At 42.3% G+C, this 16,513-nt stretch overlaps 1 protein-coding gene across 1 annotated transcript in view; it reads left to right on the top strand.

The window, feature by feature from the left end:
- Positions 1–4,324: 4,324 nt before the first annotated feature.
- Positions 4,325–16,513, top strand: part of TRIM5 (tripartite motif containing 5) — a 27,413-nt gene continuing 15,224 nt past the window's right edge. Inside the window, exons 1-4 of the mRNA XM_011971974.1 lie at positions 4,325–4,557; positions 13,881–14,364; positions 14,952–15,047; positions 15,692–15,922. Of these exons, the coding sequence (XP_011827364.1) occupies positions 13,942–14,364; positions 14,952–15,047; positions 15,692–15,922 (750 nt within the window). The 5' untranslated portion in view covers positions 4,325–4,557; positions 13,881–13,941. The remainder of the gene's footprint in view (positions 4,558–13,880; positions 14,365–14,951; positions 15,048–15,691; positions 15,923–16,513) is intronic.

Below are 16,513 nucleotides of genomic sequence, written 5' to 3'. Positions count from 1 at the left end.
GCTGAGTGAGAAACGAAAGTTAAGTTCTCAGAAGTGAAAGAAAACAAAGGAAGCTGAATAGGAACTTACATAACAATAAGCCCTGGGGAATAGTAATGTTGCAGTATGTTCTAGCATCTGCTGTACCGGCAAGGCACTCAGTCACTACTTCCTTATTCTTAGTGTGGTTTCCTCAAGCAAGAATATTTGAATAAAAAGAATGTGAATTACAGTTATACATTCTACAGCTTGCCTGAACACTTAGAATTCCAACGCAGTCCTAAAATTATTATCCAATTTATCTTATATTTAAGACCTAAGCAAGGAAAATAAAGATCCAGAGACTTGGGACCTAGCTTCTTGAAATGCAGTCTGATGAGGAAGATATTCAGTTATAAAGCTCTACAAATTTGGACTGACAAGATGAGTATTAGCAGCTGACATTGTGAATGGTAAAAATAAAATTATTTTTATAAATAAAAGGACCTTTAGTGTGAGCCCATTGAAAAAAATGTTCTCAAAATGTCATTAAATCTTAAAAGTCCATCAGTTAATTATCACTTCCTGCTCCTAATCCAGACAGGCCAGATGAGGATGGATTCCAGAGAATAATAGAGGTAAAACTGTGTCAGTGTCATGTTACCTAGCCACGGAGGCAGGTGAGGACATGGAAGTTAATGGATGATGCTGTTTAATTATAATCATTCACTGAGTTACTCTCATGCCTTCACAATTTTTCCACTTTTCCCTGCTTCCCTAAGAAAAATTTGGTCACTTTTACACAATCAATTAAAAAGTAGCACTGAAACATGTTATGTGTCATGCACATACTTCTGTGCCCTGTTGTCTATCATATTCTTGTTTGTTTAACTGCATGTGCCAGATAATGCCATAAAAAACTGATGGAGGCCCATAATGTCTCATGCCTGTAATCCCAGCACTCTGGGAGGCCCAGGTGGCTGGATCACATGAGCCCAGGACTTCAACGCCAGCCTGGGCAACATGGTGAAATCCCATCTCTAAGAAAAATTTAAAAAAAAAAATAGCTAGGTGTGGTCATGTGCACCTGTAGCCCCAGCTACTGGGGAAACTGAGATGGGAGGATGGTTTGAGCCCAGGAGGTAGAGGTTGCATTGAGCCAAGATTGCACCATTGCACCATAGCACTCCAGCCTGGGTGACATAGTAAGACCTTGTCTCTACAAAAAACAAACACAACACACCACACCACACACACACACCCCCCCAAAAAAGAAAAAGGCAGCTCATGGAGCTTCCATAACGTGGATCCCTGACTGACACTATGGAGCATGGCCATCTTCATACTTTAATCAATGATACACATGTAGGATGACTGAGAAATCAATGTTTATTATTTAAATAATAGGTACTTTGGTATTAATTGTTGCTCACAAAATAATAAGCTAATCCTGGCTATAAATTCTTTCCTACTCACTTATATCTATGAGGACCTTATTCAATCAGTTGAAAGCCTCAAGAGAAGAAAAAACTGACTTCTCCCCCAGAAGAGGGAATATTACCAGCAGGCAAACTTCCGGCTTGAGCAATAACATTGACTCCTTCTTGGATCCAGAGTCTCTGGGTCCACCTTGCAGACTTTGGATTTGCTAGTTTCCAAAATCACATGAGACATTTCTCAAGTCTCTTTCCAAATAAATTCATAGTTTAGTGATTCCATTGCTGTGATGAACCTTGACTAAGACAGGCATGAATGCAGAGAAATAAGCAAGAGATGTAATTTTAGGTATATTCCATGTTTGAATCGAATATCTTGTTGACATTTGTAGGGGAGTGAGGGCTCAGTGAGTGAATGTGTTTTTTTGGAGTGCACAGAGTGGAGTCCAAGTGTCAACCACAATGGACAAAGTGAATGAATTCATTTATCCAGAGACCTTTTCTCTGTCCTTTATTTCTTCCCTTCTCAGCACTTCCATAGATCTCATAGCCATCCTTTTCTTCTCCTCTGCCTTTGAACATCTGAACTGACCTTTCATCCTATTCTGATTTATCTCATGAAGTATTAATTGCAGCTGAGAGAAAGCAGTAGGAATATTAGGTCCTGACAAGATACCAGAAAACCTGGGCCAATAGGAAACCTGAATGCACCACACATAATTTGTCACCAGATTTGAGCATGTTGGCAGGCTCCATATTCTAACTTATGCTCTAAATTGTAGAAAATATAAATTATTGTTCGGTCTCTGTGTTTTCTCTGTAAACCTTATGTATCCTGCTTTCCTGCTTGACGAGGAATCATGAAATATCTCCACCTTTGAGTCCATGGATGTTTAACATTTTTCTCCTCAAGAAAAGGAGCAAAGTAAGAGTAAATATGGTTAGAGTCTGAATAATAGGAAGAAAACAGAGAGGATATTTTAAAAAATCGTTTAAAATTTGTTTAAAAATTTACATAATTATTACTTTTTTTTTTTTTTTTCTGGGACAGAATCTCACTCTATTGCCCAGGCTGGAGTGTACTGGCACGATCTCAGCTCACTTCAACCTCCACTTTCCGGGTTCATGCAATTCTCCTTCCTCAGCCTCCTGAGTAGCTGGGATTACAGGCATCCGCCATTACACCCAGCTAATTTTTGTATTTTTAGTAGAGATGAAGTTTCACCATGTCGATCAGGCTGGTCTCAAACTCCTGACCTCAAGTGATCCACCCCCTTCGGCCTCCCGAAGTGCTAGGATTACAGGAGTGAGCCAATGTGAGAGTAATTATTACATAATAATTACTAATGCCACATAAGTATTACTAATTAATAATTAGTAATATTAATTCTCATTAATAATAACTGTAATTATTAATTGATTGTAATTATTATTAATAATAACTAATTATAATTATTATGGCCACATAATTATTACTAATGCCAGAAGAATATTTGAATTAAACTATGTGGCACAGCAGTTATCTTTACAGCAAGAATAGAACAGAAATGTGACATCAAGATATTCAATTCAATTAAAATTAGATTAATAGCTATATATCTTCATATCTGTCTCTTTAAATGTTACTCCTTATATACACCATATTCTGGTAAATCTGAGGCAATAAAGAACAAAATGTAAAAACCACCTACCTGACTTCATGAAACTTAGAGCCAGGGGGTACAGTGTGGAGGGGGTATGGGGTTACTGATGATGGGATTAAGTGATAACAGGCTGCCCACTACAGTGCTCCCCATTACCTTCTCCTCAGGCATTTTCATTTTCAAACTAAATACTCCTCTCTACCAGTGATCCTAGTTCCAGTGTGGACTTCCTGAGATGTTCCAGTAAAGGAAGGCTTAGAAGGGAGGCTATGGTACATGGACCACAGTTCAGCCTTTTGGACAAGTTTTACGTAGTAACCAGAAGAGAAGAGAGGAAGGCCTGGCCCTGCTCTGGGATGGAATAGATACTTTGAAAAAGACAACAAGGGGAAGTTGGAGAGTTCTTTGAAAGTTAATAGTTGAACTGCTGTCAGTGTAATAATGTGGTGTTTCTTCATGGCTCTCCAGATAAATTTCTTTTCTTTTTTTTTTCTTTAGACGAAGTCTCGCTCTGTCACCCAGGCTGTAGGTGCAGGGGCGTGATCTCCAGTCACTGCAAGCTCTGCCTCCCGGGTTCATGCCATTCTCCTGCCTCAGCCTTCCGAGTAGCTGGGACCACAGGTGCCCGCCACCACGCCCGGCTAATTTTGTGTGTGTGTGTTTTTTTTATAAGTAGAGACGGGTTTTCACCGTGTTAGCCAGGATGGTCTCGATCTCCTGATGTCGTGATCCGCCCACCTCGGCCTCCCAAAGTGCGCGTGAGCCACCGCGCCCGGCCCTCTCCAGATACATTTCTAGCATCCTGTCCTCTCTGGGTCTGGGAGTCTTATATAATATGACATCTCTTCTATCTGTAGCTCCTTTTCTGTTCATAGGTCCTGTAAGATTTTTAAGTCCAGACCAGAAATCTACTGCGATTCTCTAAAAATCATTAACTTTATTCTTCCTTCTCTTTGGGCCATATCTGTCACCCAGAAGCAGAACTCAGCTGCGAGATCAGGAGCAAGAGGAGCACTTTCGAAGAATTTCGATAAAGGGCACCTTTTCTAATTTTTAATGCTTGGTTGGGTTAATGAAAAGTTTCACTTCTGAAACTATGTCAGAAGTGGCATGATAACAAGATCCTGAGACTCAAGAGAAAAGGGAAATAGAGTGGGGATGCCTCTATTTCCCTTCACAGGCTCCTCCTGTGAACAGCACAGCTACACAGCAGGCTGACTCATTCAGAGGGCGGGACTCAACCAGGCCCTACGTGGAGAAACGCCATTGGCCTGCAGTTTATCTTTCACTTTCCTGCCCCGATGTGAGCAAGAATTTCCTGCACTTACTTCCTCTAGGAAAATTCCTTTTCGCAGATCAGGCCCCTGGATTGGTGAGTGAATCCTAACCATGTCTTTCCTGGCCTGCCTTCACTCTTCTCCCCAGACTCACTACTTCTGCACTGGTGTCTGAAGGTGTATTGAGTGACTTTGTGGAGGGCAGAAGTAGGAAGTCTTTGGGACAAAACTGAATTTACCTTGGTGAGTTTAACTTATCTGAAAAGCTGTTCGGGATGGGGAAAAGACACCGTTCACAGACGTCCTGCTGCCAGAGCTGACGGAGGGGAATAGAGCTGCCTGGTGGGCAGGCAGATTTGAAAGAAGGGAGAGCTTTAAAGTGAAGCGCTTTGTTTCCTGGAAGGCTGGTTATTTTTCCACGCTGACTCTCTCGCCATCGCCTCTCTATTCTATAATTTTTTATTGAACTTTGCTGTAGAGAGCCAGAATTCTCTTTCAGTGCCTTCTCCCAACAAGGGCAAAGACAGGGGCCTTGGAACCCTAATGATTTAATGCCTATCAGTGTGCTAATGCAGTATTTCTGCATAACTCTACAGGTCAGCTCTCATCACCTGGGCCTGTCTCTGTGGCATCACCTTGGTGGTGTGACAGCTGTCCAGCTCTGTAGCCCTGTCATTGTCACTGGTAAACAGAGTTATTTCCCTAGTTCATATTGGTTACAAAGATAATGGCAAAAAAAGGCAAGCAGGTTTTATTTCTTGCTGGGAGTGGAGAATAAGAGAACTCCTTCTCTAAAGCCCCCTCCCCCGAAACAGTGGAAAGCATGGGCTTTAAAAGAACTCTGCATGGGAAGAGAAAGGAGTGTTAGCCTGCAGGGTGGAGCTCCAGTTGTGCCACCTCTGTTTATAAACACATGTCTTCATACAACACATGCCACAAAGTGGTGGAGATTTTCTTGTTTGCTGTCGGGGTGGGGTAACACTCTAGTGATATGTTAATGATCTAAAGGCAATGAGGGATTGTCTGTTCCAGTTTACGCAGGTTTGGGGGTCTAATTTCCCCCTTGGATCTGGTCGGGGTGAAGATCTGGACCATGCTGGGCAGTCTGGCTTCTTTAAGCAGCTTTGTCTATAAATAAAAGGAATAAAGAAAACCATTAAGAAAAATAACTTTCCCAGTTATTTCATCAGGGCTTCCCTGGTGACAGCATCTGTTTACCCTTACTAGGCACCAAGTCCAGACTCAGGGAACAACTGGATTTCCTTAAAAATCATTAACCTTGCTCCTCCCTCTCCTTGGGCCGTATGTTCCCTGCAAAAGCAGAGCTTAGGTGAGATACAAAGAGCAGCAGAAGCATGTGAAGGAATACCCAGAGATGGCACCGTTTCTAACTTTTAATAAACAAAATGAGTACTTGTGTAAACCAAAAATAAAATTCTGTGGCCCCTAGCCACCTGAATGGACTTTCTCAGCCAGACTGCTCTTAAAATGTAACCTGAAAGACTGATTCAGGCCATGACAGGAAATGGAAGTGGGACCTGACTCATTATTCCTCTCCAGCATGAACTTCAACATAGACCCTAAGTCTGGTAAGAAACATTTCAGTCTATTCTCTCTGAAGCCTGATACCCTAAGGCTGCATCTGCACAGTAAGAACTTTGGTCTCCACAGTTGCTTATCTGAACTCGGACATTTCCTTTCTATTGATCCCAGGTCTTTAGATAAAGACAGTTGTCAACCAGAGTCTTTCTTAAATGTATTTGATTGAAGTATCTTGTCTCCTTAAAATATATGAAACCAAGCTACACCCCAACCAGCTTGGACACATGTTCTTAGGATCTTCTGAGGGCTGTGTCATGGGGCATCGTCACTCATATTTGGCACAGAATAAATCTCTTCAAAATATTTTACAGAGTTTGACCCTTTTCATCGACACTTGGTTGATGTTAATGATATCAGATGTCAGAAGTGGTGTGATAACAGGATCCTGAGACACATGAGAGAGGGAGTCTCTCTCATGGGGACCCTCTGTATTCAACTCCAAATGTCCTTCCCATGAAAGATACAGCTGCACTTAAGCTAATTCAAGCTTATATGGAAGACTCCAGGCAAAACTGTTTCCTCATCCCAACTTCCCTTCATCTGACCAAATCTTACTGCCTTAAGGCTGATTTTGGAGAGCTCACCTCTGCTTCATGTTTCTTGGCCCTGCTTCTGGCGATAAATCAGTGTTTGGCACCCATCTTCTGAACTCATACAGAATACCTTTCTGGTGGCATTGTAAACCAAATAAACTAATGGAAGGGGGCCTCACTCAATTTGGATGTTTATTTTGCAAGGGTTGAGGACATGCCTAGGAAAAAGGAGCATAAAATCACAGGAACATCTGTGATTCATGCTTTTTCAAAGGGGGTTTGAGGACTTCAGTATTTAAAGGGGAAAGAGAAAAGAAAAAAATGGAGGAGAGTCGATAAAAGAAGCAAAAGGTTACATTCTTTTGAGGCTTTAGCTAGCATTAGCTGAATCCATAATTTACATGTTAAAGGAGGGCTTGGAGGAGTAATCAATTATGCACTGTCTCCCACTCAGTGAATCTGCATTTTTACAAAAGATAAACAGGGAGTAGCAGAAACAGTCAAACATGCATTTGTCTCAGGTGAGCTGAGGGATGATTTATCCTCTGTCTTTGTCCCATACTAGTGAAGATAAGCTTGCTAATTGACATTGTCAGGGTGAAATTCAACAGATCTCCGTTTCAGAGTAAAGACCTTGGGGCCCACAAGAAATTTCCTTGTGAGCAAATTGTGAGGGAAGCCACCTGGGAGGTATGTGGCTTTGCAGCTATGATATCTTTGCAGCTATCTAGAACAAAATATTATAGAAGGTGGCCCAATTCCCAAGCTTTAGTATTCCCTTTGGCATAGTGAGTTTGGGGCCCCAGATTGTTATTTTCCTTTCAAACCATATATTTCAAGATTTTAGAATTGATTCGATAATCTTCGGCTTCTATTTTTTTATTTTGCTGGTATGGTGGGGAGTATACCATTAAATGGTTGTGATACTGTGAAATACGTTTGGTCGTCATCACTAAACCTAGCATACATCTCCTACAATTCTTGAATCTGCAAAGTGGTAAGTGTCTTTTTGTATGATAATTAATCAATTAATGGCTGGCAGCCCCTCGGTAGCTTCAGGAGTGGGGGTCCTCGCCAGAAAGACTAAGGCAGAAAATGAGGGTTGGGACTTTCAGCTCAACCCACCAACCTCTGGGGAGAAGAGAGGGGCTAAAGGTTAAGTTGTACTGATAGCCAGTGATTTAATCTATTATACCAATGTAATGATGCCTCCATGAAAACCTAAAAGGACAGGGTTCAATAAGGTTCCAAATAGCTGAACACTTGGAGGTTTCTGGAGCGTAGTGTGCCTGCTGAGGGCAGGGAAGCTCCATGCCCCTTCTCTCGTGTGTCAGCCTATGCCTCTATCTGTATACTTTGTGATGTCCTTCATAATAAACCACTACATATAAAGGGGAGAACCCTGACTTATAGCCAGTCAGGCAGAAGCGCAGGTAAAACAAGCTGAGTCTTGGAGTTGGCATCAGAAGTTGGGGAGCAGTCTGTAGGCCCAAGCCTTCAGCCCGTGGAATCTGATGCTCTCTCGAGGTATAGTGTCAGAATTGAATTAGAAGACACCCCATTGGAGTTTGCTGCTGAAAGAAGGCGTCCTTCTAGTTTTGGGAAAAACTCTCGCAAATTTGATCACAGGAGTCTTCTGTGTTGATTGTTTACTGAGAGTATAGGCTATGCTGAGTTTCTTTGTTTCCTACGCAGTACTATGGATACAGCTCTGACTGGAGGAACACCAGGTTTTTGGTCTTGGCGCCGATAGGATTAATGACACGGACACACGTGGAGTGATTTTAAGGAGCGAAAAGTTTAATAGGCAAGAAGGAAGGAAGGAAGAAGAAAACAGCTCCCCCAAACAGAGACAGGGGAAGGGGGGATTTGGCAAAGAGAAAAACCTCTTGTGTGGTGGAAAAGTGGCTGCTTATACTAGGAGGCTGGAGGAGGTGGTGTCTGATTTGCATAGAACTCAGGGGATTGGTTTGACCAGACATGTCATTCATGTGACTCGGGAAAAACTGGCCCTCTCACCCTAGCCTTTCAATATGCAAATGCAGGGCACCACAATGTTTTACACATGGTGGGGATACATGGTGGCAGCTATATTGCCAGGCACTTACTGGGGCAAGGAAGAAGATGGTGGGAATCACCAGGTTTGGATGGACCCAGTTTCTAATGGCCAGCATTTGTATATTACAGCTTGCTGGCCCAGCTCTAAGAGCTGGGGCTTTTCTGCTAGACAAATGTTTCTGGAGCTGCTTTAAAACAAACGAAAACTTCCCAAGGACCCCTTTTCCTCTCTATCTGCCTAAAATAATTTCTTAGTAACTCCTATAACAGTATTAGATGATATTGCTTAGCAAATGAATCTCAGTACAATTTCATTTTTCCCACCTATGTATGAAAGGTGATGCCTTCCCATATAACATCAGTAATTTGCAGCTATATTATGCTTAGAGAAACAGTTTTACCCCGGTCACAGGAGAAGAAAATTCTGTCAATATGCATATTGCTTGGATTTTACAAAAACTTGTTATTGTCTTGTAATGTCTTTGTTGCTTGTGTTTAGCTGTCACCTCTAGGACATGTTGAATTTACATTTTCATGATCTCAGATGTCAGAAGGTCCATGTGTAAGGTGCAATAACCTGACATGTATGGCAGGTTGCTGGCCTGAGAGATACCAGGCAGATAATTGTGTTCCCATCTCAACCTCCCTGACTGCTGTGCAGCCCTTGGGTCACTGCTTAGGTAGTGGCAGGGTTAGCCCCATGTGTGAAAATTCTGGTCCCTCTGCATATTCCTCTTACTATGTCTGTTATGGCAGCAGTTACTTTGACATGGGCTCCTTGTAATATCACATCAAACATAAATTTCACAGCCTCATGGCAGAAGGCAGTCTCCGTTCCTCTCTCCCGTAGGCTCTTGATGCAACTCAGTGCTGATGCAATTTTTAATGGAATAAAAGATAAATGGAGTCCTCACTCTCATGTTTGGATCACAACTTGAGTCATAAACAAGGCTAGACATTATCATATAATTTAAACCTCTGATCTTGCTATTTATCAGAGCCTGATACAGGCCAATGTCCCTGAAGCATAACAGTATATGCCGTTGGCCCATTTTCAGTATCTATACCAATGGATGGATTGTGCCTCCATCCCACCTTCATTCAGCCTTGTTCTTTATGGCCTTCACAGATGATGGGAGCAGTGTACAGTTTTTGTAGGTCTGAATTTATCTCCAAATAGCCTTTATAACATTTCTCTCTTTTTCAGAGCAAGGGAAAGACTCATCAGCTGTCTCATAGTGGAGATCTTTGTTTTACCATGAACCCTTGACAGCCAGCAACACATCAGTATCCATTAATGTCTTCTCTTACCTTGTTTTTAGCTTTACAGCTCCATTTACCTGGAACTCCTGACAGCCCTTGACCCTAGATTGAGGCCACAGGGTCATTACTGAACCCAGGTCTGTCAGTCAACATCTCTGAGCCACCACTCTGTGATATTTCCCTGACTGAACAACAGCAGCAGTTTCCAATCTGATTTGCAGTTCCCCCTGTGGGAGATAATAGCCCCAAACTAGCCAGGTTCGTGTAGTTCAGCCAGGGTATGCAGCACGGAAGAACCATGTGGCACAGCCTCCTCAGATGAGTTCTCAGTGAGAGTCCCTAGGGTAGTACAGGAGGTATTATCTCTATCATGTGAGTTTTTTAAGAAATGAAACTGGCTGGATGTGTGTGAAACTGCTGTAGGTTAGATAAGCTTAGTACCCCAAAGGACTGATTATCTTGTGAAAGCTCATGAGAACAGTTCTCAGGGACTTAAAAAAGGGACATACCTGGTTCTGTGGTGGAAAATGAGGTCTGTTCCTACCAACTGGAATTTAAGATCTATATACAGCCTTCCTAGTCCAAATCTGCTTTATATATCAGAATATAATTACTATCAATATATTGTTGTACTATACTATTACTATATATTTCTATTACAGAATATATTGCTGTCAATAACAGCCTCATGTAGGCTAGCAAGACAGCTGACATTTCACTCTATTGTAACCCAATAAATTTCCCAGAAGAAAACAATACCAAAAGGATATGCTAGTATCATCTTTATAGGAGAAAAGAGCTCAAGCCTGATATTAACCCTTTGTTCCCACATGTGTAGTCTAGTTCCCAACACTGTTCCTTTTATCTCGATTTATCTCTCACTCTCATTTGCTCTCCATTTCCTCCATCACCTTGTCCTGCAAGCTGTCATCAGCTCTCTCCTATATCCTAACTAATCTTCCCCCTTGCACACTAGATCTGTCTAACCTTTTGCAACCCATGCTCAAAGTTAATGATGTCCCCACTTCTGCTGATTGAGACTGATAACTTTAATGGACAGTTGACACTAATAATTTTTCCTCGCTCTTTTTTTTTCTTTTGAGATGGAGTTTTGTTCTTGTTGCCCAGGCCGGAGTGCAATGGCGCGATCTTGGCTCACCGCAACCTCCACCTCCAGGGTTCAAGTGATTCTCCTGCCTCAGCCTCCCGAGTAGCTGGGATTATAGGCATGCGCCACCAGGCCTGGCTAATTTTGTGTTTTTAGTAGAGGCGTGGTTTCTCTGTGTTGGTCAGACTGGTCTTGAACTCCCGACCTCAGGTGATCTGCCCGCCTCGGCCTCCCAAAGTGGTGGGATTACAGGTGTGAGCCACCGCGCCCAGCCTAATTTTTCCCCGCTCTTAAGAAAGAGTTCCCAAATGTTATGTCATTTGGGATGTGTCACATTTTCTGATCCCTGTAATACTAAAAGTCTAACAGGTCTGTGCACAATACGCACCATAATAGGTCTGTGCACAAGAGGAAAATGGCAACTTAAAACCCTTAGATGTTGCATTTTCCATGAACAAGTTATTCATATATGTAATTTCTTCTACTAATACATTTGCCCTGTTCTCATCCTACGTTTTCTCATATCACGCTTCAGTTAAACCTTTATGTTTTCAATTAGTAATTCTTGGATAACCCTTGCTTCGCTTCATTATTTGACTTATCAAGAGCGCTTACCTCTCTCTAGTAGTATTCATCACATCTGCTATTTTGTATATATATGACTGATCATTTAGTTTACTATAATGTTTTAGGTGAATGCCAAGTTTACAGTAGATTAAACACCACATTAATCTTTGTCTTGATTGTGGTCCAGTTGCTAGCATATAATCAATCTTCAACAATAATTTGTCAAATTGTGGCAGGCCAAGTTTCACTAACGCAGGCCTCCATAACAACTGTTTCAGCACTAACTGAGTGTTAAGTTACTTTTTTTTTTTCCTTCAGACAGAACCTTGCTCTGTTGCCTAGGCTGGAGTGTAGTGGTATGATCTCAGCTCATTGCAACCCCCACATTCCAGGTTGAAGCAATTCTCCTGCCTCAGCCACCCAAGTAGCTGGGATTACAGGCACCCACCACCAAGCCCAGCTAATTTTTGTATTTTTAGTAGAGACAGAATTTCACCATGTTGGCCAAGCTGGTCTTGAGCTCCCTGCCTCAGGTGATCTGCCTGCCTCGGTCTCTCAAAGTGCTAGGATTACAGGCATGAGCCACCACACCTGGCTGGTTAAGTTGAATATTAAAACCTGAGGCTGGGCGCAGTGTCTCACGCCTGTAATCCCAGCACTTCAGGTGGCCGAGGCAGGCGGATCACAAGGTCAGGATTTCGAGACCAGCCTGGCCAATATGGTGAAACCCCGTTTCTACCAAAAATACAAAAATTAGCCGGGTGTGGTGGTGCGTGCCTGTGGTCCCAGCTGCTCAGGAGGCTGAGGCAGAGGAGTCACTTGAACCTGGGAGGCGGATGTTGCGGTGAGCCGAGATTGAGCCATTGCATTCCAGCCTGGGCAAAAGAGCAAGACTCCGTCTCAAAAAAAATAAATAAAATAAAAGTTGATAGAGCCAGTGCCCGTATACAAAGGCTGGAATATAACAGAAGCCCACCGAGAGTTTTGCCGAGACCTTTTCTGGGCCTTGAAGCATGACAAGATAACGAAGGAATCGATTAGGACCTGTTTAGGATTTAAAAAGTTGTATGGGGGTCTGAAGGAACTCCCCAAACCTTAATGATTTAGCAGGAGAGACAAGATAAGGGTAATCACCCCAGCAGCTGGACCCATCTAGATAAGTAAATTTACTGAGGCTCCAGAGGAAGGTCTTTAAAACTCAGACCTTAGTTATAGATTAGAAGAAGTAGTTAATCACTTATGTTTTTAGATGAATGCACAACTATACCTAGACATATAGCTTAGAAGGTATATAAGCTCTGGAAAACTTTGTAATTTTGAGTCGGTCTGGCAATATTTTCTAGGCCTTCTCTGTGTGTGCAGTTACAGAAATAAAAACTCCCTTCTTTCCCAGTAAATCTGCATCTTGTTATTGGGTCGCGAGAATAAGCAGCGGACCCTTCGTTTGGTCCAGGAACAAAATCATCTCATCTAGTATTTTAAGACTTCTCTCTTAAGACTGATATCCATTTCCTCTGTGTTTCTAGTTTTCAAGTCTCTGACATGTGTGATCCACTATTTATCATTACTTTCTACACTATGTCCATACCTTTAGGCTCCCATAAATGTCCTTGGCAAACTTTCAGGACGAGACTCCCCAGAACCTTCCAGCTGTTGTGGATTCCTCTACTTCCACACCCCAATTGCTCTGAGTATTAATTGAATATGTGCCATTATCTCCATTTGTCATCAATTAACCAAAAGAGTAGCAAAGAGGCCACTGAAAGAGGACCCTGAATACGGGGTCATCTCAGGTCACCATATTGAAGATAAATAATTTTTGTAAATCACTTATTATGTCAATTTATAAATTTGATGAAACAGTCATTCACTCTGCTGATAATAAGAGCAATCATTGCAAATGTACAGTGAGTGGTGAGATTTGTTATACTGCATATAAGGTAGTCAGAGCAGGTATTTTTGATAATAAAACATGTAAGGAGAGAATTTAATAAAATCATACTAACATCAGAGAAACATTTCATGCTGAGAGAAAAGCAAATGTGAAAGCCCTGAGGCATAAATGATTTGGTGATTGTAATATTGAGGATGTGTTTTGGCTTGGGAAAGAAAAGCCCTGAGAGATGATGGGTCACACAAAGATCTTGGTAGAAAAGACCTCAGTCTGTTTTCTGTTCATTGAAAATAAAGAAAAATGATAACCAATGCACAGATAAGAACAGAATTTGTCATATGACACGAACTGGGAGTAAAGTATTTAAGGTGATTACGAAAAGCCCTTATTACCAGGTAACCAAACATGTTTTCTTATTTCTCCCCTTTTTTTTTGTCCTTAACTATTTTCATCTTGCCCATTTTCTAATTGTGTACAATCAATATCCTTTCTATTTCTACCTTTCTTACTTAGTCCCATTTTAACCTTCCCAATCATGCAGGGATCTGTGAACAAGACGAACCTCAGCAGCCAGGACAGGCAGGAGCAGTGGAGAAGCTGCTATGGCTTCTGGAATCCTGCTTAATGTAAAGGAGGAGGTGACCTGTCCCATCTGCCTGGAACTCCTGACAGAACCCCTGAGTCTGCCCTGCGGCCACAGCTTCTGCCAAGCGTGCATCACTGCAAACCACAGGAAGTCCATGCTATACAAAGAAGGAGAGAGAAGCTGCCCTGTGTGCCGGATCAGTTACCAGCCTGAGAACATACAGCCTAATCGGCATGTAGCCAACATAGTGGAGAAGCTCAGGGAGGTCAAGTTGAGCCCAGAAGAGGGGCAGAAGGTTGATCACTGTGCACGCCATGGAGAGAAACTCCTACTCTTCTGTCAGGAGGACAGCAAGGTCATTTGCTGGCTTTGTGAGCGGTCTCAGGAGCACCGTGGTCACCACACTTTCCTCATGGAGGAGGTTGCCCAGGAGTACCATGTAAGAGACTGGGATGGAAGGAAGAGAGGGCAGAAAATGGGACCTGATGGAAAATTTTCACTTTGCCTTTGACATTAATTGCCTTGTCATCATAGACCTGAGGCCTGGGATTATTTTTTTCATGCTATGCTTAACTTCTGAGGCTTGAAGGACGGTTTTTTGCATTTCACCCAGTTACTGGACAATAATCCTAGAGTATATATTTCTGGCCAGGAGTAAATATTTTGTACCTTGGGTTAGATGGGTAGAGATTTGGTGTCCAAGAAAAGCTCTGATTACCCCCTTCAGCAGGAGAGTAACTGGAGTGGGTTGAGATGTAAGTTCTTTCCTTGCTGCAGGATCAGATTTTTCTTCTAGGACAAAAAGAATCAGTCTACTCATGGTGAGGAGATGGGGAGGTCTATTACCTGAGATGTAGGGAGCATATTCGCCAATGTAAGTTTTCTTCCAAGTCATGGATTCTCATTGCCATTCTCACAGTTTCTGCAAATTTGTTTCTTCTGAGCTCAACCTGATTTCACGTTTATACTCTACCTAGGTGCTGAGAAAGCTCATAGCTTGACTATGGTGTGATTCCTTTCTCACAGGTGAAGCTCCAGACAGCTCTGGAGATGCTGAGGCAGAAGCAGCAGGAAGCTGAAAAGTTGGAAGCTGACATCAGAGAAGAGAAAGCTTCCTGGAAGGCAAGAGGATGTGGTTCCCAAAGGAGTTAGCTAGAAATCTGGGCAGGACCATGGGAAGGAGCTTTTTTCCTCTTTATTCCCTGACACTTGATAAGTCCAGATGTTATTTGATTAGTCCTCTTCATTCTTTCCCTGATGGGGTGTGGTGGCTGGGGAGTAAATATGCCATAATGAACACAGACATCTTTAGGGAGCTGTTTACATGAAGGATCTCCCTGGTAAGGATGGCTAGTGAATCCTGCATTCTATTTTTGTGCTACTTTCTGAGTCCATGACTCTACTTTGGGAAGACATTTGGCAGTGGCTCATGATTCTGTCCTCAATGTCCAACTTTTGGCAGGGAGTTTGAGCTTGGGCTGATAAAAGTAATATAGGCAGGCATGAGTGTCCTGGACAGCTGCGTGAAAGGCAAGCTACATCCAGGTAACCCATTTTGACTCAGAATGAACCTCAACATACCCATTCAAGGTCATTGTTTTAAAATGTCATGAAGGAAAAGAAATAGGAAAATCAGCTTTCCTAAGACCTACTCTCCTGCTACTGTGTCCCCCCTTGTGAAAACTCCCCAAAAGAAACAGTTCTTTTTCTGACTAACAGCCTCTGCCTGGTAGACTGAGTGCCCCTTTCTCTTCTCATCTCTGAAGATTCAAATAGACTACGACAAAACCAACGTCTTGGCAGATTTTCAGCAACTGAGAGAGATCCTGGACTTGGAGGAGAGCAATGAGTTGCAGAACCTGGAGAAGGAGGAAGAAGACATTCTGAAAAGCCTTACGAAGTCTGAAACGGAGATGGTGCAGCAGACCCAGTACATGAGAGAGCTCATCTCAGATCTGGAGCATCGGTTGCAGGGGTCAATGATGGAGCTACTGCAGGTAAAAAGGGGAAAGAAGCCTGAGCATTGAGATTAAAGAAAAGTGAAGGCTATTTCCTTTTCTGTGTTGCTGTGCTCTTTCTAATATTAACAGTGTTCCCTGCAGGACCGCTTTTCTGAATCAGTTGCTGAAGTTATAGGAATAATTGAATGTAGAAGTAACAAGAGATAATCCCATCTTTATTAATTTATCCAGAGCAGTACACAGATTTGACATAGTAGAGATGATCAATTAGCTCTAGTTATGTTTGATGGGTTCCTATTCTCTGTAATCCAGTGTTGAGCCCTTATCAGTGCAGTTTTCATTGCTTAGCTTAGCCACTGGCAAACAAATACACGTCAAAATACAAGATGCTTTTTATTGTTTCCCTTCATGAAATTAATTGAGACTTTTTCCTCTTTATTTTCCGAAAAAAAATAAATAACTGCTATCACTTCTTCTTTATATGCTGAATAGAGTTCACTAGTAAAGGTCGGGCACGGTGGATCACAACGTCAGGAGATCGAGACCATCCTGGCTAACACAGTGAAACCCCGTCTCTACTAAAAATACAAAAAATTAGCCAGGTGTGGTGGCAAGTGCCTGTAGTCC

The sequence above is a fragment of the Mandrillus leucophaeus genome, unplaced genomic scaffold, assembly GCF_000951045.1.
Source record: "Mandrillus leucophaeus isolate KB7577 unplaced genomic scaffold, Mleu.le_1.0 Scaffold1254, whole genome shotgun sequence".
NCBI classification, from domain to species: domain Eukaryota; kingdom Metazoa; phylum Chordata; class Mammalia; order Primates; family Cercopithecidae; genus Mandrillus; species Mandrillus leucophaeus.
The sequence above is the reverse complement of the archived record's forward strand: the minus strand, read 5'-3'. Positions and strand labels throughout refer to the sequence as shown.